We start from the raw sequence: 26,897 nt of genomic DNA, 5'->3' as shown, positions 1-26,897 counted from the left end.
GCTAAGCAGCTGTGATGTAACCTATATAATGTTCACATAACACTAAAAGCACTATAATTGAACTGCTGCTCTAAATTTCTAAGGTTGTGACTCTTTTAAGAGGTGAAATCTTTAAGGACAAACAAAAAACAAGGACAGCTATTTAAGGTTTTAGATCGGTTGACTATTGCTATTTCCTTGGTAACTGAATTGGGAAGTAGAATATAAAATTTACTTTTCAAATTGTAGATAAAAGGAAATATTCTTACTTATGTAGTGTTTACAAGTGAAAATTTGTATGAGAATGTGATGTTATGCAAGCAGAGATTGACCTGCAGCCTTATGATTTGAATCTCACCTCTTTAGAAACACGAGTCTGGAAGTAGCAAAAAGCTACTATTTTTTCAAATACTAAAAATGCAAGTATTTGCAAGTAAATAGTAGGAGAAAAAAAGTCCACCTAAATCATTGCATTCATTGTTTTTCCTGTAGTTATTAAAACCGACTTCTGTGCAGATCAACTTCAAAGTTTTTTTTTTTCCTGTTTCTATTTTTTTAAATACCAAGCTGCAGAAAATGTGTCACAGTTTCTTTCTCTTTCTAGTTCTTTTTTTTTTTTTTCTTATTGTATACTGTTTGAGAGAGAATTACAAGCATTGTGACATTTTACCCTAAAATACTTGAGTATATGTCTCCTTACAGCAAGGACATTTTCCATCATCATCATCATAATATAATGATCATACTTTGGGAATTTAACATTAAAACAGTATTACTGTATAATAGACCATATTCACATTTCCCTGGTATCTCAATTACCTCATTTCATGCATTTCATTTACTTGTCATGTTCCTTTAGGCTTCTTTAATCTGGAGTGGTCCCAGTCTTTTTTGTCTTTTATGATGACATGTTCTGAAAAGTCTGGAGAGTTGTTTTGCAGAATGTTCCTCGATTTGTATTTGTCTGATTTATTCCTCATGATTGGATTCTGGTTAAATATTCTGGGAAAATTTCTACATGGGTGATGATCTCTTTTTTAGTCCTTTACATTAGAAGGCCTATGAGTACTATTTTCTCCAATTATTAGTGACATTAAGTTTGAGCACCTGACATTGTTTAAGATGGTATCCATCTAATTTCTGCATTGTAAAAATAGCTTCATCCCTTTTTATTTTTAAATAATCTGTAGGGTCATGATTTGAGAATATGTGATTATCCTATTACCCTGAAACATGTTTCCCAGGTTTTAGCATCCATTTAAGATTCTTACATAGGGCGTGATTGGCCAGATAAACGGTATGCCTCCATTAGGTTTGTGAAGTGTTTAAGTAAGGGATAACTTTAATAACAGTTGTATCAATCAGTAGATACAGAACTGAGGGTGTTAGAGAGTTGGTGATAGCTTAAAGGGAACATGGTGGCATAAAAAGCTAGATCAGCTAACTAGCTTTTATGATAGGTCTTGGGGTCTAATATATTGAGTAATTTTTGAGTACTGTGCTAAAATAGCTTCCTAATAAAACTGCTATCAATTGTGCTGTGGTCCTAACAATTTTTCCCTCATATTTAATTTCTAGGCGGCTCAGCTGATTTATTTGGAGGATTTGCTGACTTTGGCTCAGCTGCTGCATCAGGCAACTTCCCTTCCCAAGGTATGATATGATTTGACTGGCCAGATATCTAGAGGCAGTGAAAAGGTTACCAAAACAGCTCTTCCCCCACCCTGTTCCCTATCTGCTTCTTTCGGCCATTTTTCTACTTGTAGTATTTGTAATTCCCACTTATCAAAGAATTTATTCACAAAGGTATTTTATTAGGCTAGTTCACTTTCACTTTTCACTTTTATACATTGGAGAAGGAAATGGCAACCCACTCCAGTGTTCTTGCCTGGAGAATCCCAGGGACGGGGGAGCCTGGTGGCCTGCCGTCTCTGGGGTTGCGCAGAGTCGGACACGACTGAAGCAACTTAGCAGCAGCGGCAGCAGCAGTATCCTAAATGTGCCCAATGAATTAATTTCATTGCAAACTACTCAGGTACACCTAAATAAAATTCTCCTCACTCATAAGTGACTCTTGTTTCGTTTTCTTTGGAGGGAGGAAGTGGGTGGGGGTAGGTGGGTAGGAGTGTGAATAAGTGTAAATCTCATCTTAGCAAAAGAAAATATTAATGATTTTCTTGAATGAAATTCAGGGACATTGGAATTGGGCAGACTATTTTGCCAAAATTCATTTCTTTGAAATTTAGGTATCTTAAGAGAATTTTTATGAAAACTAACTGAACTTCATTTTGACATATCCTTGAATGTGAGGAAAATAAAACTTCCTCATTCTGTGTTAGTTAAATAAGAAATTTTAAAATACCCTAGATTGCTGTGATCGATTCACAGTATTTGTAAAGATCAAATCATTATGTTGTCTACCTGAAACTAACAGAATGTTACATATCAATTAGACCTCAATTTTTTTTTAATGGCAAAAAAGTTTTAACATCTAAGCAAAATACAGACTTAAACATCGTGTATTGAGTGAAGGGCTTGTATTTTTTCCCTTTTTTATTAATATGTTTTATCTTACTGCCTCTGCCATATATATGAGCCTCTACCTTTTCTAAGATTGGGAATAATGCTTCTTGTCATGGTTCTTTATAATGTCTATAGAAATGTGTAGAATGGAGTCTTAAGTTCATTATTAAGTGTCTCTTAGGTTGTAAAGTGTTGGTTCTAATGTTTGTTTTTTCTATAAAATCTGGTCAGTCTCAAATTTGAGAGATAATATAAAAAACTTACATATAAAAATCATAAGTATGAGGTGAGGCAAAGAGAAAAAACTCAGTCTTATTTTAAGTAGAGTTGTATGTCCCCATTATTAATTAGATTAAAATTTATATTTAGTAACAGCTAGTTTAGGTTTGTGAGGATTTAGGAAGAAAGTTACATAGTTTTTAATGTGAATTGCGTTATTTGGACAACTTGTATAAATTCCAAGTATTTCCCAGAAATTAGCATTGTGGAGTAATGAAGTGCTTCATTTTAAAAGTGTGACTATGACTCCTAAACATTAATACCTTACTTTAGGCAAATCAAAGTGGAAAATAAACATTGCCCCAGTTTTACAGGCTGCTTGTGTAATTCTTAAAAGTTTTTATGTATATAAAGTTGCCTACTATGCAAATAATTCAAATATGTTAATGTTGGTAAGTGATGCATCTCTTCATCTGTATGCATGTGATTAATATAACCTGATCACCATTACGCAAGGGGCTGAAACTGTTGGAACAATGATTAATCATTTCTGAACAATATATGCCTCACTAGAAATCTCTTCCTCTCATGATTAATCATTTCAGATAAAGTTTTCAGAAGGGGCAACACATTTTGCCCCAGTTTCCATTCTTACTCTGTTTTCTAGATCAAGCAGATAGAAAATCAGCATACAGTTTACCTTTATCCAGCAGTCTTCCTTAAATTAATTTAAATTGTTTAATATATAGAACTAATTGTAAAACTCTTAATTCAGTCGTTTTTGTAAAGAAGATCAAAGACATGTTTTAGCAAAACCCTGAGGTAATGAATATTAGCCCAGTTCTTAAATTAAATTGTTGATACAGCTTGGGGTTTCTAATGAATTATTTTCTCTTTTGAGGGTGCTTATAATATAATATGGTAATAGAAGAATATAATTGTAAAGACTTAATGTTATTGTTCTCTTTTGATATTTAGCATAATGAGATACAGTATTATGGTGGTTGCTTACCTTTTAGGCTAGACAAAATGCATTTCCAAGTTGTAAGTGAAGATAGCAAAGCAATGGTGTGATTAATTCGGAACTGCACACTATTCACTTTCAGAGGACAGTTCACATGTAGCTCTTTCTTCACCTTTGCTTTTTTCAACTTCCATTAATTCATATGTATCTCTTTGTCCCTTTCTTGAAGTAAGGTTTGTTTATTTTGTATAGACTAACTTAAAAAAATTTTTTTAAGTATAACTTGACTTTATTGTGTTCTAAATACTTAATATTGTATGCAGAATTTATAGAAGCTTGACTTATACTTTTATATGGCATTCCTGAAGGAAAGAGTGACACTTGAGCTCACCTCTGTCTTTTCACAATTAATCCAAAGTAACAATAACAAACCTTAAATGGCATTTACTATATATTAAGTTATTTAATCCTCTCAACTTAGATTTTTTAAAAAGTAGGGCACAGGGAGCTTGCCTGGCTATCCAGTGGTTAAGACTCTGCACTTCCACTGCAGGGGGCACAGGTTCAATCCAAAGGTAAGGCATATAGAAGATTAAGTAGGGCCACACAGTCAGTTAGGGACAGAGTCCGTTCTCTAAAATATTTCAGTCTATTAATTAATCTATTAATTTTTATATTATTAAATACATTAAGTTCTTAAACTTATTATACTTTGAAGCATAGTGATAGTTTTGTTCCTTTTTAAAAAAATATTAGCATGAGTTCCCCTCTTAAGACTTGCCCCACTTTTTAACATAAATAGATTGAACAGTTCCATTTGAAGTGAGCAGTTTTCTAAGGTTATAATATCATAGCTCTCTGTAGCCTTTATATTTTAAGTGGAAGCATGGCCAAATGGGTGAGAACTTCTTACAGAAATTTACTAGTCCTACTCTTAATTTCGTTGCATTTTTGTTTCATGTTTTAATGAATTTGGGGTTTTATTTCCATGAGATGGTATAAGTCATAGCTTGCTTTCTCTTTGACCCTTTCCAAATAATGAATGAACCCTCCCAGCAAAAGGTTTAACCAGTTTAGAGTTTTGTTCTTGTTTTGAGGGGAGCTTAGCAGCAGCAGCAGCAGCAGGCTAGTTCATATTAATTTAGCTAGAAACATAGTTGATATGCATGCTTAGGTTGAAGTAAAGTTCTGGTTTCTATCATTTCTTTGTGTTACCTTAGACCTGCCAATGGCCAGAGATGGATTTTACTTTATATGTGGAAGTTTTTATTTTTTCTTTGCCACCTTGTTAAATAACACTCATGGAATATTCATGAGAAAAAATGATGTCCAGATGGAGATGGTACCTACAGATGCTAATTTGGATGGACACAGATCAGCTCTAATTTGTTTCAGTTGGTAGATTGTTACATTTGTTCTCAGCATCTCGGAAACTTTCTTACCCTTACCATTCTTTCTTTCTCAGTAACAGCAACAAGTGGGAATGGAGACTTTGGTGACTGGAGTGCCTTCAACCAAGCCCCATCAGTCCCTGTTGCTGCCAGTGGCGAGCTCTTCGGCAGTGCCTCACAGCCAGCTGTAGAGCTTGTCAGTAGCTCACAACCAGCTTTAGGCCCACCTCCAGCTGCCTCAAATTCTTCAGACCTATTTGATCTTATGGGCTCATCACAGGCAACCATGACATCTTCCCAGAGTATGAATTTCTCCATGATGAGCACTAATACTGTAGGGCTGGGTTTGCCCATGTCAAGATCACAGGTAAGTTACCTGCCTCCCTTGGAAATGGTAGTTCATAATTTTTGAGGTGCTGTGACTAATCTAACGGAAGATTGGCATAAAACAGAAAAATAAGTATGTGATACATAGATTACTTTTGTACATTGCATTATGCCCTTTCCCCTGGAATAGTCATTTGGTTCTCCAGGGCAAGGCTTTCTCACCCATCTGGCTGTCCCTGCAAAGCCAAGTGTGATACCTTTCACAGAGGAGGCATTTGCTGAAAATTTTATTGAACAAATAGTATTTATTTTAATAGTTTAAAAAAGTGTTTTTAAGAAGAAGGAATAGAGATATATTGCTAATACAGAAGATTATTCTCTAAAATAATGTTCTTCCCTATTCTGGGCCTCCTATACATTATATAATGTTTATATAGGCTTTCAACTCTCACTTTCATAAAGAAAAACAACTGAATAGGAACTTTGTAATTCACTTTAAAAAATTAAATCTAAATCACCTAATACTCACTTAGAATGAAAACAAGTGTATATTTGTCTGAGTTGTACCAGGAACTTGCTATTTTTGACTCAGGCTATTCAGAATATTTGCTTATGATGCTAATTATTCACTTTAATGTGTAGATTATCTTCTTTGGGGTGTTAGGATGAGGGAAGAGACGGAAGAAACAGAAAGGTGACTCATCTGTATGACAGATATTAGACCTAACATTAAAAACAAAGGACATAAAACCCATACCAGTGCCATTAAATTGAACTGAACAAGCCCAAGCTAGTTTATTCTTTATAGTGTTTGTTTCGTATGGTCTCATCATAAAGCCAGTCTACTTATTTACAGTCTTAATTGCATCTGTGTTGTGATTCTTTGCATTGGTCCATTTTTAATTATTCCTCCTACTCCTCTCTCTTTCCCTTTTTCTGTCCTTGCTGCAGTTATTCTGGTAGTAATTACCAGGTACCTCTGCTGCTTTTTCCTGAATCTCTCCTGAATTGGTCCATATTATACCAAGTTCCACTAGTGTTGCTCACTTCAGGCAATAGAAATGTACATGGAGCAAGAATATATCAGTCGGGTTTTCTGGAGTATAATTTGCTGTCTTGATGATTTTGCTTTTTTTTTTTAGCATGAGAACTTATACCCTGAATTCCATTTTGTAAGAATAAATTTCCACTTCTGTATTTCCTTAAAGTTGTACTAACCTGAAGTTAGTAGTTACCTTGGGATGGTGGCTGCTAGACTTGGGGTGATGGGAGGATAATTGTTAATATAAATATCTTAGTTTTTTTCTCCAAATATGATTTGGACTTCAGGAGGAATATTATGGGAGGCTAGTGGTACAGGAAGGGTATTGAAGACCTTAATATAGAACATTAAAAGTTTCAGAAGTTTATTACAGAGTCTAGTATATATCAGTATTTGGAGTTACTGTGATTAAATTGCCATTTCATAATCTTTATAGATAAGATACTTAATTTTTAGAGCATTTTTCTATTTTCCAGCCTTTGCAAAATGTTAGCACAGTGCTGCAGAAGCCTAATCCTCTCTATAATCAGAATACAGATATGGTCCAGAAGTCAGTCAGCAAAACCCTGCCCTCTACTTGGTCTGACCCCAGTGTAAACATCAGCCTAGACAACTTACTACCTGGTATGCAGCCTTCCAAACCCCAGCAGCCATCACTCAATACAATGATTCAACAACAGAGTAAGTTACTGCAAGACATCCATTTGTTTGTGTACTTGTAATCCTTTGCCCTTATGCCAGGACTACTTTAAAACGTACTGAAGGCAGCTTTGTGTTCACATTAAGATTTTTTTTCACATAAGATCTGGTATCCCTTCTGTCGCATTAAATTGCTTTGTATTCTGGTCTTAGCATGATAACATTTATTGTATGATGGTGAGTTTTAGGAGCCTGATCACTAAAATAAAAAATACTGTTTTTAACATAGGCAGATATGTCAAGGAAACAAAACTCATCTGAACTCCATAATCCAGGGATAATCACTATTAATTGATATTTCTTCACATTCCATCTTTGCTAACCGCATTTTTAATGCTTTAGAGTGTTATGTCTATATTTCTTGGAGTTCACATTCAACATTAAATTGTTGTTTTTCCTATGTTGAATATTCTTAAGAAAGTATGACTTTTGAATCTTTATAGTTATCCATCATATTACTGTGCAGTTCCTCTATTTCCATTGTTTCCAGCTTTTTGCCATAAATAACTCCATGATTTTGTGTAAATCTTTGTACTTGTGATTGTTTTCCCTTAGTATGATGTTCTAAAAATAGAGCAAGTCAAAGGATAAAACCTTTTTAAAGGTTTTGATACACAATAGCTCTTGACAACTTGTTACGTTGGATTCAATAATAGATTTTATAGGAATGATTTTAAATTGCCTGATGTTTTCCCCCAGGCCACTCTTACTGTTTCTACATCTTGGGGAAACCAGAGCTGACAGCCACTGAATATTTCTCAAGAGTAATCAATACAAGTTAATTGACAATTGACTTCTCTTATAAAATCACTATGAAGTAATTTTATTGAGGCTTACAAGTATTGATGGTCAGGAAGATTGTATTATTTTTCTGCTCTCTAAGTCTAAGATTATTCAGAATGGTAAAGTTCTTTTGTCTCTCTTCTTCTGTTAGATATGCAACAGCCTATGAATATGATGACCCAGAGTTTCGGAGCTGTAAACCTCAGTTCTCCATCGAACATGCTTCCTGTCCGGCCTCAAACTAATCCTTTGATGGGGGGACCCATGCCTATGAGCATGCCCAATGTGATGACTGGCACCATGGGGATGGCCCCTCTTGGAAATAGTCCAATGATGAACCAGAGCATGATGGGCATGAATATGAACATAGGGATGTCAACTACAGGGATGGGCCTGACAGGCACAATGGGAATGGGCATGCCCAACTTAGCCATGACTTCTGGAACTATGCAACCCAAGCAAGATGCCTTTGCAAATTTCGCCAACTTTAGCAAATAAGAGAATATAAAGGAACAGATTGAGTGAAGGATTCTTAGCGGTGTAGATAGGTGATATTGGGATGGAAAATGCTAATCAACTCCCCTTTCTTTTATCAATTAATTAAAATAAACCTACATTAAGAGCCAAAAAGGCTGTTTTATAAAAAAAAAGTGAAATGTCTAGTATTTTAGATGGCCAGGCAAGGGCACTTCAGATGAGGCAGTCTGAAACATTTTTCCAGTGAGACCACAAATGGGGTAGTGAAATTGTTGAAAGCCTTTATAAATTGAAGAGCCAATTTTAATATCATAATATGTGGGAAGACTAGAATAGGGCTGAATAAACATGTTTGAATCTCTAATTTTATACTTTTCTTTTCCTGAAGAACTTGATTTTTCTGTCCCTGAATCACCTTGTCACAATTGGGTCTGTTCCTTTTACTACCACTCTTGAGTCCATATATGAAATCATTAAAGTTGGATGATCAGTTTTTTATAAAAATATATATTTTTGTCCAAAAAAGGCATACATATGTGATTATGGCTAAATCAAAGGTAACTGGAATGTATATACTTTTGCTAATGTTCCAACAACACTGCTATTATACTATCCAAATTTTTATTGTAACAAAACCTCTTTAAGCAATTGGTGACAGCTATGGGACTTTTCCCATTTCTTCTGCTATAATTATCCTGTGCAGAACTAGAAAAAATATTTTTTTCGGGACTGCTCTATGGTTTCCTTTAAAAAAAAAAAAAAAACTCCAGTATTTTTGGTTTTAGCAGTCATTATTTACACTTTGCAGTGATTAACTTGGCAAGACTTCCCTTCCATGTTTATCCCTGTAGCCACCACGTAATAGTCAGGAACAGTCAAAAGAGAAAAATATTTATTTTTTTTGGTGTCTTTTAAAAAAATTGAAAAGGTGAAAATTCATTAAGACCTTAAATATAAATGTAAGAACTCAACAATGTTGGCTTTTAGATTTTATACAGTATTGTTTTGTTTTGGTTTTGAGTGTATATAATATGGCATTAGCAATATGGTTCCAATAGAGGCAAGTTAAATATCTATATTATTAAAGGAGACCTGTAGCAGTCAAAGATTTTATTGATTTAATGCAAATAAAGGAAATTAATTAAGATGTTTTTTGTTTTCCTGCTGTAATTCTGCATTAAGCTCACATGAAAATCATGATTCTAGAGTTTGGAATGCAAAATTGTTTCACCCTCAAGCTGGGAATATTTTTTAAAATGAATAATATAGGTATCAAATTATTACCTCCCCACTTTGTGTTGAAATTTTTTTAATTAAATTGATGAAACTTTGTTTCCATTGTATTCATAAAGTTCTGTTATACATAACATTAAAATGTTCATTAAAATCAATGTTGAACTGCTTTTTCTTTCATTATGTTAGACATTTGAGACCGTTTGGGGAAAAAATAATTATAATTTGGGTAAAGTAATTTTTATAAATAATTTAAAATTATTTAATGACTTCTCTATTCCTTCCTATCAGACTCTACTGTTAGGAATTAAAAATGAAGCAGCAAAGATATCCTGACCTGCTCCATTTTTGCTAATGTTCCATCTACAACATTTCTAATTAGGCAGAAATTCATGTACTTCTGCTAAGCAGTAATGAAAAGTGATTCATTTGCTGAATAAGAGATGAGAGAGAGTGTAATTAGCTGACTGTGGTTTTTAATCTTTCAACAATTCAGTGTGTTTAAATTAGTTTCAAAGAATAGGAGCTTTCAAGTGCTGTTACTTCAGAGCAATCAAACCAGGCTCTGGTAGCAGCATGGAGAGTATCTTCATTGATATTTGAAATCTGTAATCTTGAATTTTTTCTTTAAATTGAGAAGTATAGCATCACCTTCTCAAATATATACGGTCCTTAAACAGTTTGTTTCCAAACTTTTGTGTTTAAAAAAATTTTTTTAATAAAACTGAGATTTATCTCAAGCATTTTTTATACTATGGCTTCTTCCAGTGTTGTACTTCTGAAGACAGAAGTGAGCCCCTACCTCAGTTATTACTGTGTCTCAACATACAGTTTGCTGTTTTACTAGTAGTTTTTGTTTCAGAGCCCATGAAAAGAAAACAAAACTTGCCTCATTGGCGTTCCATTTGGTTTAATGATTTATCTCTGAATATTTGCTTAATATTTGGGGGAGTGAAGGAGAATTAGTTACTGTTCTTGCAATTTACATACACTTGTGAGAATCTCCACTGCCATTCCAGATTTACTTTTTTTCCCTCTTCAGATGTTTTTTACTTCTCTGTTATGATCTTCAGGAACCATAAATGTATACAGTGGTCTTGTATAGTACTTTGTATGTTTACTTTTTTTTAAATTTTAATAAATTGCCTGAATGATGTCCATAATGCTATTGGTTAGGGGCTAGTCACTAATAAATTGAGGCCTGTAGGTACTTATATTTGGAAGGAAGAGTTAATACTTTTTTTCTCTCAAGTATTTATGAAATAGTGAAATAAAGCTAACTGTCCTAAGCACAGAACACACCTTAATGGTGAATAGATTTCTGAAACAAACTGGCTTTGTGTGCTGCCCTAGGAGATAGCATTGCATTGTAGAATGAGCATGGACTTGGAAGCAGATCTAATCCTATTTTAACCTCTCACTTTCTGTGTGACACCTTGATCAATTTATCTGACTTTTCTGAGCCCTCATATTTTTTTCTATAATGAACTTAAAATTTAAAAGTGTTGAGTAATTAAATGGTGAGATCAGCAGCACTGACATATATGCTGTAAATGTTTGTTCTTTGCGTCTCGTCTTTATCATTTATGTAAATGTGCTTCAATGTCAGGAACTTCCTATGCGCCAGTCACTGTGCCAACCATTTCACCACATGTCATTTTAACCCATATGTCAAACCCCAAAACCTCATATTCCTAGAATATGAGTGTAATTAAAGAAACGGCATCCCACTCCAGTATTCTTGCCTGGAGAATGCCATGGACAGAGGAGCCTGGTGGGTTACAGTCAATGGGGTTGCAAAGAGTCGGACATGACTGAGCAACTAACACTTTCACTTTTCAAGAAAGCATGAGAAGGACTTCCCCTGGTGGCACAGTGAATGAGAATCTGCCTGCCAATGCAGGGGACAACAGTTCAATCCCTGACCTGGGACGATTCCACATGCCAGGGAGCGACTAGATTGGTACCACACAGCTCCTGAGCCTGCACTCGAGCACGGAAGCTTCAGCTACTGAGCCTGTGTGCCGCAGCTACAGAAACGCACGCTCGAGCCTGTGCTCGACAACGAGAAGCCACCTCAATGAAAAGCCCACATAGAACAACGAAGATCCAGTACAACCAAAAATAAAAATTAAAGACTGAGAGACTAAGTTGATTTCTAATTGAGGATTTTCCTATTTGCCTGCATTTAATTATTTTTAACAAAGTTGTAAATGAGCTGTTTTGTTAATGTATTGACTCCTACTTACTGCATTAGTGCAGATGTAAGGGGGAGAACAATGAAAGTGAGCTCTTGATTTGCCACACAAATAACCCTTGTTAAATGTTCACAGCTTTTAGAAGCAGTGGAGATCTCAACTTTTCTACCGACTTCTTGCAATTTTGTTGACTAAGATCTTACTGTTCTTCTAACATCCAGAGAAGCACTCTGATATAAAGACTTTTTTTAAAAGAATTTTATGTGTACTTTTACCTCATTATAACCTTAATTCTTAAGTGTCTTCCTTCTATGATAGTGGCAGCCTTGTACTCCTGGCACCCTGTCACACTGCCCTGGCTTACCCCAGTAGGTGGGAAATCAGCGTGCAGCCAATTCAGTGTTTACTTTCCCAGGAATTTGGGATGGATTTGAAAGTTCTGATGGGCAATTATAATTTGTTACTCTTTAAAAAATGTCAGGAATTCCCTGGCAGTCCAGTGGTTAGGACTCAGCACTTCACTGTAGTGGTGACCTGGGTTTAATTATTGGTCAGGGAACTACAATCCTACAAGCCATACGGCTCAGCCAAAAAAATAGATAAAAACAATAAAGTGTCATTACATTAAATAATGGAGTCCTGGACTATGGAACCTTACATTTCCATTTGATTTTTCTTAACTGTCCATCTTGCATCTGTATTCTTTATATGCTCCAAACACATTGTTTTTGAGATAAAAGTGCTTATAGTTGGTGTATAGAGTAGCTTGACCTCAGGATCCCTTTAATGCCATTAATTAATGAGTACCCCCAAAGAGCTTTTGTTTATGTGGGTCATAGCTAATGATATTAACTGTATTTGAAATAAAAACTGAGAAACTTCAGGGACTTTGCTGATGGCACAGTAAGAATCCACCTGCCAATGCAGGGGGCATGTGTTCCATCCCTGGTCTGGGAACATCCCACATGATGTGGAGCAACTAAGCCCCTGAGTCATAACTACTGAGACTGTGCTCTAGAGCCCACGAGCCACAACTATGGAAGCCCGCATGCCCTAGAGCCCACACGAGGCAACTACCGAGCCCACGTGACACAACTACTGTGCCCACGTGCCTAGAGCCCGTGGTCTGCAACAAGAGAAGCCAACAATGAGAAGTCTGCGCACCTCAACAAAGAGTAGTCCCCAGGCACCAAAACTAGAGAAAGCCCACATGCAGCCATGAAGACCCAGCTGAGCCAAAAATAAATACAAATAAAATACTTAACATTTTTAAAAACTGAGAAGTCTTTAAAAATATCAATTGGTTTTACTGTAATAAGCCCATTATCTCCCAAATTACACTTTTATTAAAAAATATGTTTTTCAAAATAAATTTGTGGGAAGAGTGGCATTGTTTTACATTTCTCTTTATTACCTGGCTTAATGAAACACAGCTGGATTCTCTTAACCTGCTTCTGCATTCAATCTGTTACGCCATGTTGTTTTGGTGGAAATACATGAAAAAAATCCAGCCTCAGAAATAACTGGTTGGAAAAGGTGGAACCTCATAAGTCCCTGAATGGGTCTCAGGGCTTTCTAGTGGTCCTCTGGCCACACTTGGGGAACTGCTGCTATCTGTTGAGAATTAATAGATAAGTATTTCCTGGTAACTATGTATCCATTTACTTGATTTATTCTGATTATAAGGTGATTTACTTGAGGTACAAAGAATTTAGTTTTGCCTTTCACTTTAGTCACAAGTAAAATGCCTGTCATGAAATTGCTCTCTGGACGTTGACACCAGAGCTTTTGCTCAGATTTTGAGATTATTTCTTCTGATACATAGTGTATATTTACTAGCTTCTTATAATTATGAAGTTTCTTACCTGCTCTATATTTTTTGGGAAAGCTTAGAGTGAGAGACTGGGTGTTGAGTGCTTAGTGAATTATGAAACTTTTGAGCCTCCTTTCAAGGTTCAACCATCCTTTGAGAAGAAAGAGTAAATGGGTCAAAGCTGAAGGTCTCTGAGTTGATCTTTAGTGTCTGGTAATTTATAAACCTGTTTTATTGGACTGTATTTTCTAAAATGTAGCTAAAGTATTAGGTAGTAGACTGTGTTCAAGTATTCCTAGATTTTTTTTCATGATATTTCACTTAATCATTAAAAATTAAGTCAAAGAAAACAGTCCCAAAACAGTCATGATAGAATTGTAGAAAGTCCAAACCCACCCGGCTGGGAAACAAGACTGAGATATGGTAATAAGCCACTTAACCAGAGAACGACTACCCACATTTTCTTCCATGTGTTTATTCGTGCAGAGATCTGAAGAATAATGAGAAGGAGCCAGCCCTAATAACTACGCATGTGAAAACTCCAAGTGGATAAGTAACAGAAGTTTAGAAGGGTGTATCTAGAGCTCCATATGAAAGGAAAGGGATTGGGGAGATAGCAAGGACATGGTGACAGTAGGTGCTTTGGGCAATCTACCTATCAAGTTACCCATGACATTTTTCACAGAACTAGAAAAAATAATCCTAAAATTCATATGGAACCACAAAAGACCCAGAATTGCCAAAGCAATCCTGAAGAAAAAGAACAAAGCAGGAGGCATAATCTTCCCAGACTTCAGACTACTCAAAACTACATTAATCAAAACATGATATTGGCAGGAAAATAGACATATGGATCAATGGAACAGACTAGAGAGCCCACAAATAAACCTACATACCTACAGTCAATTAATCGTCAACAAACGAGGCAATAGGAAAAAGTCTCTTTGGCGAGTGGTGTTGGAAAAGCTGGACAGCCACATGTAAATCAATGAAGTTAGGGCACACCCTCTGACCATACACAAAAACAAACTCAAAATGGCTTAAAGACTTAAACATAAAAAGAGAACACAGGCAAAATATTCTCTGACTTTAATGGCACCAACATTTTCTTCAGTCAATCTCCCAAGGCAAGGCAACAGAAAAACAAAAATGGGACCTAATCAAACTTGCAAGCTTTTCAGCAGCAAAGGAAACCATAAACAAAATGAAAAGAGAACCTACAGAATGGGAGGAAATATTTGCAAATGATGTGACAGACAAGGGCTTAATTTTCAAAATATACAAACAGCTCATACAACTCAACAACAAGGAAAACAACCAATATAAAAATGGGCAGAAGACCTAAATAGACATTTCTCCAAAGAAGAAATATAGATGGCCAAGAGACTCATGAAAAGATGCTCAACATGGCTAATTATTAGAGAAATGCAAACCAAAACTATGATGAGGTAACACCTCACACTGATCAGAATGGCTGCCATTAAAAACTCTACAAATAACAAATGCTGGCAAGGGTATGAAGAAAAGGGAACCCTCCTACACTGTTGGTGGGAAGGTAAGTTAGTGCAGTCACTGTGAAAAACAGTATGGAGGTTCCTCAGAAAACTAAGAATTACCTGTTGATCCAGCAATCCCACTCCTGGGCATATATCTGGACAAATATATAATTCAAAAAGATATACACACCCTTATGTTCATAACAGCACTATTCACAACAGCCAAGATATGGATGGCCATCAACAGATGAATGGATAAAGAAGATGTGGTATATATAAATATATGTGTATATATACATTTATATATATACACACATATATATAATGGAATACCACTCAGCCATAAAAAGAATGAAATAATTTGCAGCAACATGGATGCAACTAAAGATTATCATACTAAGTGAAGTTAGAGAAAGACAAATACCACGTGATATGTGGAATCTAAAATATGACACAAATGAACCTTTCTATGAAGCAGAAACAGAATCACAGACAGAACAAAATAGTGGTTGCCAAGAGGGAGGGGTGGGGTAGAGTGGGAGGTTGGAGTCATCAGATGTAAACTTTCATGTGTACAAGGGATAAACAACAAGGTCCTAGCACAGAAAACTATATTCAATAGTCTGGACTGGTATTAGTCGCTCAGTCATGTCCAACTCTTTGCAACTCCATGGACTGTAGCCTGCCAGGTTCCTCTGTCCATGGGATTCTCCAGGCAGGAAAACTGGAGTGCCATTCCCGTCTCCACAGGATCTTCTGGACTCAGGGATCGATCCCTGGTCTCCTGCTATTCTATTATAAACTATAATGGAAAAGAATATATACATATATTTTAAATGTTCAGTTCAATTCAATCACTCAGTCATGTCCATATAACTGAATCACTTTGCTGTACAGCAGTAAATCAACTATACCTCAATTTTAAAAAGTCACAAATCCCTTCCTTTAAAAATGTACACTTTATAATCTTTTAATAATTTATGCTAAAGCATTTAAAAGTTTTAAAAAATAATTGGTGCTTTGAGGGCTGAAGTAAGTAATTACTTTCCTCAAAAGTTCCTCAGAGGGAACTTTGACCACCAGAGACAGTGTATTCTGAAGCCCTAGCCTGTTTTCATTGCCATGGTTGTCACAGGGCTCACTTTATTTATTTTTAAAATTTTCATTGGAGTATAGTTGTTTTACAATGTTGTGTTAGCTTCTGCTGTACAGCAAAGTCAATCAGTTATACATATATCTATTCTTTTTTAGATTCTTTTCCCATATAAGTCATTACAGAGTATCATAGGGCTCACTTTAAAAACTTGAGTGGCAAACTGTATGGCAATAGTTTGATACTTATTGTTGAATCAGAAATACATTAATAGTGCATTTATATGTGAAAGATATGAATTTTGGTACCTCAGGGGCATTTATAAAGAAAGACCAGCTGAGTATTTCAAATAGTCATAACCTGCATTTGCATATTAGTTTACAGAATGGCTTCATAGTCATTTCCTCCTTGATACTCATAACAGTCCTAAGCTAAGAAGGTAAGGCTATGGTTTTTCCAGTGGTCATGTATGGATGTGAGAGTTGGACTGTGAAGAAGGCTGAGTGCCAAAGAATTGATGCTTTTGAATTGTGGTGTTGGAGAAGACTCTTGAGAATCCCTTGGACTGCAAGGAGATCCAACAAGTCCATTCTGAAGGAGATAAGCCCTGGGATTTCTTTGGAAGGAATGACGCTAAAGCTGAAACTCCAGTACTTTGGCCACCTCATGCGAAGAGTTGACTCATTGGAAAAGACTCTGATGCTGGAAAGGGATTGGGGGCAGGAGGAGAAGGGGGCGACAGAGGATGAGATGGCTGGATGGCATCACTGACTCGATGGATGTGAGTCTGGGTGAACTCCAGGAGTTGGTGATGGACAGGGAGGCCTGGCATGCTGTGATTTATGGGGTCATGAAGAGTCGGACACGACTGAGCGACTGAACTGAACTGAAGAAGGTAAAACAGTTATTATCTCCTTGTTAAAGATGAGGAAACAGGCTCCAGGAGAGCAAAGCTGTGACTGAAACCACATCTCCTAGGATAGGTTTTTGGAATCCAAATCCAATTTTATTCTACTATCCCACATTACTCCTCTATTAATATTTCAGAGCTTTTAATCTGAAGACTGTCATGTCCTACAGAGATACTGTCGGTTTTCCTTGCATATCCCTGATCTCTGACCACATTGGGCCAGATGCCATACGTAGTAGACAGCTGGTAAATGGCTGTTAACTACTATGTTTTTTAAGTAAGCACTGAAATCTATTTACATTTTCTAAAGGTTACCAGCAGGATATGAGCCACAGAGCAAATAAAAACTAATCTCTTCTGAAGAATAAAACCTTTTACTTCTTTTGTAGAAATAGTGATATAACTTGTGTAGGACATTAACCAAATCTCAAAGGCAGGAAATCCCAATAGATTTGGAGTAGCATAACACAAAGGCTCCTCAAGGGATGGGAAGACATATAAAGAACAAGCCACAGTACAGTTGGATGGCCTTGGATTACTTGTTTAGGGAATCCATTTCCAAAAAGAGCACTGCAATATTTTCTAAAGATTATGTGCTCTTGGCAATTTTTAATTAGCTCCTGTGATCCTTGCATTTGAGAAATAGAATTGAGATGCTCAGTCACCAAATAAAAGTAGAAATGGATTTTCTAGATTTAAGGTGCTCTTAAGGGACTATCTGAATTCACAGGTATAGAACGGGATTTTTATAAGGCATTTGGAGAAATTCAGGGGTCAAGATGCCAGAGTAGAAAGACCCTGGAGGGGGAAGACAAGATGGCCAAGGAGTAGGTGGATGTGGAGCACATCTCTTTACACAGATGCATCAGGAATATATCTTCAGATGCAGAAGATCTTGCAGAGCACCAGCCGAATAGTGGCAGGAGTCCTTGACCACCGGAAAGGAATATATAGATCCAGGCAAAATTTAGTAAGATGAAGGAAGGAAGGGAAAAATAGGAAGAGAGTGAGCAGGACAAGATCTGACACAGCTCCACCCATCGGCAGACAGTCTGTCTAAAGACTTTTCAAGCCCACAGCCACCTCCAGACCCACCCACTAGACACACTGCTGCCCACTAGAGGGCTGAGACTCAGTTCCACCCAGCAGTGGCCAGGTACCAGCCCTGCCCTCCAGGAAGCCTAAACTAGCCTCTGGATCAGCCTCACTCACCAGGGGGCAGACACCAGGCACAAGAAAACCACAATCCCACAGCCTGCAGACCCAGTCCACCCAGAGCAGGCCAGATCCTGCCCTGGGACCAGCTGGGCCCTGGCCCTTTCCACTAGCAGGCCAAAAAAAAGCTTCAGGATACCCCAGGCCTCATACCCAAATGTGTGCTAGGAACCAGCCCCCTCCTCTTTATCCCACCCTCAGTGATCTGATACTAGCTGTAGGATCCCTGAGCCCTGCAGCCAGACTCAAGGACCCAGCTCTGCCTGCCAACAGTAGTCTGGCACTAGCTTACCTGTGGGTGAGCAACAGCCCCAGAATCTTCTTCAGAACCCTGTCTTCACCCACCAGTGAGTTAGCACTAGACCCAGGGCCTTTTAGGGTTTAAAAGTCAGCCACCTAGTGACCAGACCCTTCTAGCCAGCAGCAACCACACAAAGCAGGGCCCGGCAATCAACCAAGTGAGGGGCCAGCCAAGCCTACCAGACCACCCACATGGTCAGTCGCCACATCAGAAGGTCCCACACATCCCTGTTAGGCAGAACTGCTAGAGCACTTAGCTTGGGTGACCAGAGGGGAGTGCACTGCTGGGATGCATAAGACACTTCCTACAGAGGACCACTTCTCCAAGGTCAAGAAACATAACTAACCACAGACATAAATAAAACAAATAGCAACTCAGACAAAATGAGGTGACAGAGGAATATGTTCCATGTGCAAGAAAAAGAAAAAACCCCAGAAGACCTAAGTGAAGTGGAGATAGGCAATCTACCTGAGAAAGAGTTCAGAGTAATGATCTAAAGATGATCAAAGAATTCAGAAGAAGAATGGATGCACAAAGAAGTTTTTAACAAAAAGTTAGAAAATATTTTTTAAAAGCCCAGAGATGAAGAATACAATAACTGAAAGGAAAAATACACTAGAAAGATGTAACAGTAGAGTAAATGATACAGAGAAATGAATCAACAAGCTGGAAGACAGAGTAATAGAAATCACTCCTACTGATCAGAAAAAAGTAAAAATGTAAAGAAATGAGAACAGTTTAAGAAACCTCTGGGACAACATCAAGTACACTAATCTTCATATCATGCTGCTACTGCTGCTGCTAAGTCACTTCAGTCGTGTCCGACTCTGTGCGACCCCATAGACGGCAGCCCACCAGGCTCCCCCGTCCCTGGGATTCTCCAGGCAAGAGTACTGGAGTGGGGTGCCATTTCCTTCTCCAATGCATCAAAGTGAAAAGTGAAAGTGAAGTCGCTCAGTCGTGTCTGACTCCTAGCCACCCCATGGACTGCAGCCTACCAGACTCCTCCGTCCATGGGATTTTCCAGGCAAGAGTACTGTAGTGGGTTGCCATTGCCTTCTCCATTCATAAGTCCCAAAAGTAGAAGAGGGAGATAAAGGGTCTAAGAAGATATTTGAAGCCATAATAGCTAAAAACATCTGTAACTTGGGAAAGGAAATAGTCACCCAAGTCCAGGAAGTGAAGAGTCCCACATAGAATTAACCCAAAATGGAACACACCACGACACATTGTAATCAAAATGACAAAAATTAGATATTAAAAGTAGCAAGGGAGAAGCAGTAAATAGCATACAAAGGAACTCCCATAAGGCTATCAGCTGATTTTTCAACAGAAATTCAGTCCAGCCGGAGGGGTATAATGTTTAAAGTGATGAAAGATGAAAAGCTGAGAACCAAGAATGCTTTACCCAGCAATGTTCTCTTTCAGAATTGATGGAGAAATCAAAAGATTTACAGATAAGCAAAAGCTAAAAGAGTTCAGCACCACCAAACCAGCTTTACAACAAATGTTAAAGAAACTTCTCTAGGCAAAAAAGAAAATGCCACAACTAGAAATAAGGAAATCACAAAATGAAAAAGCTCACTGGTACAGGTGAACATACAGTAAAGACAGGAAATCATCCATACACAAAGCTAAGTAGGGAGGTTATGAGACGAAAGCAGTAAAATTATCTATATCCACAATAAGCAGCTAAGGGATATATAAAACAATTGATGTAAAATATGACATCAAAAAGAGTAAATGTGAAAGGAGGAGAGTACAAATGGAGGGTTTTTCAATGCATTTGAAATTAAGAGATCAACAACACAATCATATATATATATACACATATACATATATATATGTAAATATATACATATATATATGGCACAGTCTCTCTCCCTATGTATACAGACTGCTATAAAGGGCATTTAGAAATACTTGGCAATTTGAAAATCCTAGTTTGCTTGCTAGTAATTGAACTATCTTATTTTTGACAGAAAAAATAGGAGCTTTAATGAAAGCGTAAGTGAGGCATGCTTCACAAAGACCCATTTTTCAAGTCGTCTTTTATAGGAAAGTGATAAAGTTAGATAAAAGAAATATTAAAGTAACTTTAATTAATTTAGTAGGCTTATCAGTGTTGTCCTTTGGACCTAATTGAACAAAGGAAAGGATACTTTGAAATTTTTCAGTTGTTAGGAACGTTTCACTTACTTTTAACTTCTCCCACATGGAAAAGTATGTATATATTATCTCCACATGTAAAATATCTGCCTATATATATTTACTATTATATAATAAAGATTGGCTCTTAAATGCTGTCTCTTCTCCAAATTTTTAGATATCCCAAGAGCTCTCAAATTTGAATGATAAAAAGGGTGCCATAAGGTATCGCTTTAGTAATTAACTAGTTCTTTAATAAGGCCTCAATTACTTTGTTTCATGATAAGGAAAAAAAAAAAATGTTCCAAGACACAGTTACATTCGACATCTGGGAACCTCCTAACAGCTGGCTACCTAATGAATATGCATCTGCTTAAGAGGCTGTAGACCATTAATAAACCAATAGATGTAAAGCAGAAACAATCTTTGTCAGCTTCAAATGAGATTGGATGCAATGTGCTGTGAAGTGTCACTGTCACATTGAATCGAGTTTGGGAGGTTAACAATCCACTGTTAGCTACTCATGTCTTTGTAGCTCTGTACTCGCGCTAACACTCTCCCCAAACTGGTGGCCACACTCCTTATGTACTACTTCTTTCTCCTGAGTGCCTGATTTGAGGCTTACAATGTCTATGCTTCAAAAATGTCTTCCATTGTGTTCTACTAAACCACATACTTGCCAAGACTCTTAAAGCAAAGGAGTCTTGGGCTTTCCCTGTGGCTCAGTGGTGAAGAATCCACCTGCCAGTACAGGAGACACAGGTTTGATCCCTGGAAGATCCACATGGACCTTCCTTCCTGGAAGGTCCAAGAAGATCTCACATGCCCAACTAAGCCCCTGCCCCACAACTACTGAGCCTGTTCCCTAAAGCCCGGGAACCATGACTACTGAGCCTACGTGCCAGCAACTACTGAAGCCCGCAAGCCCGTGTTCTGCAACAAGAAACAACTAGAGAGTAGCCCCTGCTCACTACAACTAGACAAAGGCCCACACAGCAACAAAGACCCAGCGCAGCCAAAAGCAAATAAAATTAAACAACAACGACAAAAGGAAAGGCAGGGAAAGCCTTTGCTTTTCCAGATGGGAAAGGCAGGAAATATCAGGCTCAAGTTGATACAAAATGGACTTGAAGTGAATTAGAGACTATTTAGAATGGAAATGCTATGTGTCTGCAGGTAACTTGGAAACTGCTGGATCCCTCAAAGGCATCCCTCATTCCCCATGCAGGTAGGAGTCAGGTATTGATAACCAATCTAAATGAGGCCCTCAAGTAAGTGGTGCACCCATCTAATAGTTGTGTGATCAGGACCACACTTCCCTAGTTTATTGATGAGATTTCTTGAGGGATATATGCATGAAAACCTTGTTTGAGATTATATCCTAGATGAGGGGATATTAGACCTAAGAGAACTTGCATTTTCACAACTAAATGTCTACCCATCACTTTGTTTTCACTGAAGTACTTGCTTACATATATATTTGGGAGAATATTAAGGGCAATTGGGAAAATTGGAAATTCTCATAAATTCAATTCAACTATCTTCTCTATTTTATTTCGCTTATCTTTTTAAACTGTGGTAAAAAATATATAATATATTTTATGTGTATAATGTGGTGAACTTATGTGTATAAATGTGGTAAAATAACATCAAATTTGCCATTTTCATCATTTTAAAGTGTACAGTTCTATGGCCTAGGTACATTCACATTATCATGCAGCCATCATCACCATCCATCTCTGGAACTTTTCCATCTTCCCCAACTGAAACTGTGTATTCTTTAAACTCTAACTTCCCACTTGCTCCTCACCTCAGCCCTGGAAACCACCATTCTACTTTTTGTCTGAATTTGACTACTCTAGAGACCTGATACGGAGAAGGCAATGGCGACCCACTCCAGTACTCTTGCCTGGAAAATCCCATGGATGGAGGAGCCTGGTAGGCTGCAGTCCATGGGGTTGCAAAGAGTCGGACACGACTGAGCGACTTCCCTTTCACTTTTCACTTTCATGCATTGGAGAAGAAAACGGCAGCCCACTCCAGTGTTCTTGCCTGGAGAATCCCAGGGACGGGGGAGCCTGGTGGGCTATCGTCTATGGGGTCGCACGGAGTTGGACACAACTGGGGTGACTTAGCAGCAGCAGCAGCAGAGACCTGATATAAATGGATTCATATAGTATGTGTCCTTTTGTGTCTGACTTATTTCACTTAGCATGTCTTAAAGTTCATCCAAAGTTTAAAGTATGTCAGAATTTCATTCCTTTCAAGGCTGAACAGTATTCTACTTTGTGTACATACTTTCGGTTGTTGTTGTTGTAAAAGTATGTATACACAATAGAATATTAGTCAGCCTTAAGAGGAATGAAATTCTGCCTGTTAAACGTACACTGTTTCTACTTACTGGTTGTTGGGAATAATGCTGCTATGAACATGGGTGCACAAATATCTGTTCAAGCTCCTGCTTTCAATTCTTTTAGTATATACTCAGACGTGAAATTATTGGATCATGCAATAATTCTGTGTTTAATTTTTAGGAAGTGTCATTTGGCTTATTTTGGATTTGGGTTCATCTTACCTTGATATGGGGCCCTTGATTGGGTTCCATTTTCCCCCCTTGGTCTTTTCAAGAAGAAAGCGCTTAGACTTTATTCTGTTTTGATTTTTTTCTCATTTCATGGCTGGAAAATAAGTGAAAATGCATACCATGGGAATACGTTTAAAAATGGGAATTAAGACCCACCCATTCCCTATGCCAGGAAAAATGTTTTACTACAAATGAGGTATTCTGTCACAAATCGAGAATTTTGGTTGTCTTTGAGAGAACCCATAGTATCAAATACAAAGGAAAAATTCTGTAATCTCTCAGTTGTGCAAGCAACTCCTTTGTTAAATAAAACATTACCTTGAATTCTTACACAGAAATTATTACATTATTTGTAGGAATGTAAGATCCATTTCCCCAAAAAACTATATAAAAATCGACACCACATCTACCACCCCCTTTAATATGCTCACATTACAGATGCAAAGTCAAATACCAAAAACTTCAAATGATGGACTCAGTGATAAAGGAAAGTGGTTTAGAAGGGAAGAACAGGTTGTATTGCTCATGTAACTATGATAATATTCTATGTCACAAACTAGTAGGAAATCATATATTTGGATATGCAATAATAATCTCTAACTCTGAATGGGAGGGGAGACATTTATTTGAAAGAATTCTAATGCCATACTATCAAGCAGATGTAATTATATTTGTAGCATTTTCCATACAAAAACTACAAAAACAATTTTTGTTTTTAAAGAAAAATTTTCCTAAGAAATTATCATGCATCTCGTATGTACAACTGCATATCTTAAACACTAACAAATAGCTTAAACTCAGAACATGTAAGTAGTATTATTCATTCACCCCTCGTAACATATATGTGAAGCAACCTCTTATTATTCTTTTTTCCCCCTTTACCACACCATGTTCCAAAACTGTTTGGTGGCAGATAATAGGTTCAGTGGGTTTCAGTTAGGAGCAATCTGCCAAGGCAGAGAAAACTATTTTTATTGTTATATGGCAAGTATGGGCCCCATGCTGAGGATTTTCTATGGGCTTCCCAGGTGCATTCTCAGGAATCAGCCATCAGTGTGGTTGATCAAATTCTTCAGTAATTCTAAGTCATTATTTAAATTCCTATTTTAGCTTTCAAAATTACATATTTTTATACTTTAAAAGGAATTTTCAAAATTTGTTATTGGATGGGCAAAAACATCAAAAACTTTGAAAAGATGAGACTGTATAACTCTTTGTAGCTAAAAAGAACAATAAAACATACAAGATCTGCTCAGGAAATACACAGGATTAACATGGCTCTGAACCTACTAACATCTTTTCCATTCCCTCTGCCACCATTCTCATTTGATTTCAGAAAGACTTTCACAAACACCTTGTAACAGCTTCCTAACTGGTTTCCATGTTTCTAATCTTCCCTTCATTTCAGAAATCTTATGCATCTTTCTCCACTCATAACATTCCCAACTGAATCAAGTCTAGATATTCAAGGCCATCTAACTACAGGCTACCTCTCCAGAGTTTATCCACTGGCTCTGCTCACATGCACCAACCAAGGGAGACCGCCCCCCAGTGCAGGCACACTCAGCGCCTGTTCTCCCGTCACTGAACTGGGATCCTGGAGGCCTTCACCTGGACTCATGGCATGTCTGTTGAAATACCCATACTTCTCTGTGAAGACTGAGGAACATAGGGGAAGTGATTGCTCTCTCTTTCCTTGGATAATGATATCAATAATAACAACAGAGTAGGCACTTACAACTGATAGTTTCCTCTCTGGGTGAAAAATAATAATAATATTATAATCAAGGTTCTATTAACCTTTATGATCATCTATGTGCCAGGCATTATGCTAAAAAGTTTTTGGGCATTCTCCCATTGAATTTATGATGTCCTGTCAGTTGAAATTATTATACAATGAAGTTACAGCTTGTGTTGGGTTTGATTGTAGAAGCAGGAATATGACAGATATTGGGTAGTGTCAGAATTGCCCTTGAAAATCTCTTAAGTTGTCATGGATTTGCGTATACAAGCCTACACAACTATATATGCATAAACATATAGAGTTACGTATAGCACGTAATAAAATATATGTAAAGTGGAGTGTAATTATATGGACCTGAGTCTTTAAACACTAGGACACATTCAAAGAGTCAGGTGGAAACTGAACCCAGCCGAGGAAACAGCAGACTTGGGCCTCTCACCATCTCTTGCAGGCCAAACATGCTCAAAGAAGAAAGGGTCAGAGAAGAGCCTACACTCTTTATCAAGTGCTACTGAAATAACACACAAATCCACAGTGTAGGCCTCATTTTCCAGATTAGGAGCAAACAGGGGCTCAGTAGAGTTGAAGAAAATGGCCCATGGTCCTGGCAGCTCTCCTAACTCCCAAGCCTGCGCTGTTACCCAGGTTGCTGGAGGTGTGGCATGTGGCCCCTTAGGGCTGCACTTGAAGTTGCTTCCCACATGCTGCCTTGACTTGTGCTTGATCCACTGTCTTTCCTCCACAACAGCAGATGTGTTGAACATTCGGGCCCTGCTGACTCACTGCCCAGGACACTAAGGACACAGCCCTGAGGAAATGTCACAGCTAGGCTGCCACTCACGCCCATCTGGGTGTTGGTTGTTATACAGATTGGTTCTTCCTTCTCTGTGCAGCATACTTTTTTTTTTTCCAGAAAACAAAGGACTCTTCTGCCCATCATATTTCAGTTATACTAGGCTAGCTTCCTTTTCCAGAAGGAGAAACTGAGGTCCTATAACTTTCTTGATAGAGCTAGGAAAAAAACTGAGACTAAATATTTCCAGAGAATATACAAGTTGATTCTCAAATTGTTAGCACCACTAACACCAGATGAGATCTTTAAAAAAAAAAAAACAAAAAAACCAGAAACCTATGATGTGGGAGGAGAACCACTGACATTGACAGAGCTGAGAATACAGACTTCTCAGTGATCCAGGTCAGTGGGTGACTGGGGAAACGAGGTCCTGTGGCACACAGCACGGCAATCAGTGGCAGAGCTAGAAGGCGCCTGAGAAGCCTAGCACACACAGTGCTACACCCTGCACAGTCTACAGCTTCCAAATGGAAGAGGAAAACATCTCACGGAGCTCAGGAGATAATCTGTGGCATGATTACACGTGTCAAGAGAGCCAGCAAAACCAATTAAAGGAAAGTCTACAAAATATATTGTTTTTTTTTAAATTATTTATTTATTCTTAGTTGCACTGGGTTTCCATGGCTGTGCAGGCTTTCTCTAGTTGCAGTGAGTGGGGGCTGCTCTTCACTGAGGTGCATGGCCTTCTCTTGCTGTGGAGCACAGGCTCCAGGCACACAGGCTTCAGCAGTTGTGGCTCACGGGATTTAGATGCCCTGTGGTATGTGGGATCTTCCCAGATCAGGGATGGAACCTGTGTCTGCTGCATTGGCAGGCAGATTCTTATCCACTGTTGTTGTTGTTCAGCTGCTCAGTTGTGTCTGACTCTTTGCAACCCCATGGACTGCAGCATGCCAGGATTCCCT

The 26,897-nt window shown here is 37.7% G+C and overlaps 2 protein-coding genes across 5 annotated transcripts in view; one reads left to right on the top strand and one right to left on the bottom strand.

Moving 5' to 3' along the window:
- CLINT1 (clathrin interactor 1) overlaps positions 1–9,795 on the top strand; it is a 57,573-nt gene extending 47,778 nt beyond the window's left edge. For 2 of the 4 annotated variants that reach the window (XM_024994438.2, XM_059888310.1), the window contains exons 10-13: positions 1,558–1,632; positions 5,151–5,443; positions 6,922–7,126; positions 8,079–9,795. In XM_024994438.2, the coding sequence (XP_024850206.1) occupies positions 1,558–1,632; positions 5,151–5,443; positions 6,922–7,126; positions 8,079–8,425 (920 nt within the window). In that variant the 3' untranslated portion in view covers positions 8,426–9,795. The remainder of the gene's footprint in view (positions 1–1,557; positions 1,633–5,150; positions 5,444–6,921; positions 7,127–8,078) is intronic. The other 2 variants (XM_005209675.5, NM_001105417.1) reach the window with 2 other exon arrangements.
- LSM11 (LSM11, U7 small nuclear RNA associated) overlaps positions 1–26,897 on the bottom strand; it is a 414,613-nt gene that overhangs the window by 353,500 nt on the left and 34,216 nt on the right. Inside the window, exon 5 of the mRNA XM_024995280.2 lies at positions 9,142–23,489. Within this exon, the coding sequence (XP_024851048.1) occupies positions 23,450–23,489 (40 nt within the window). The 3' untranslated portion in view covers positions 9,142–23,449. Of the gene's footprint in view, positions 23,490–26,897 lie in introns of the transcript that reaches the window.

The sequence above is a fragment of the Bos taurus genome, chromosome 7 (assembly GCF_002263795.3).
Source record: "Bos taurus isolate L1 Dominette 01449 registration number 42190680 breed Hereford chromosome 7, ARS-UCD2.0, whole genome shotgun sequence".
In the NCBI taxonomy this organism is placed as follows: Eukaryota; Metazoa; Chordata; class Mammalia; order Artiodactyla; family Bovidae; genus Bos; species Bos taurus.
Note: the sequence above shows the minus strand (reverse complement) of the source record. Positions and strands in the feature narration are given on the sequence as shown.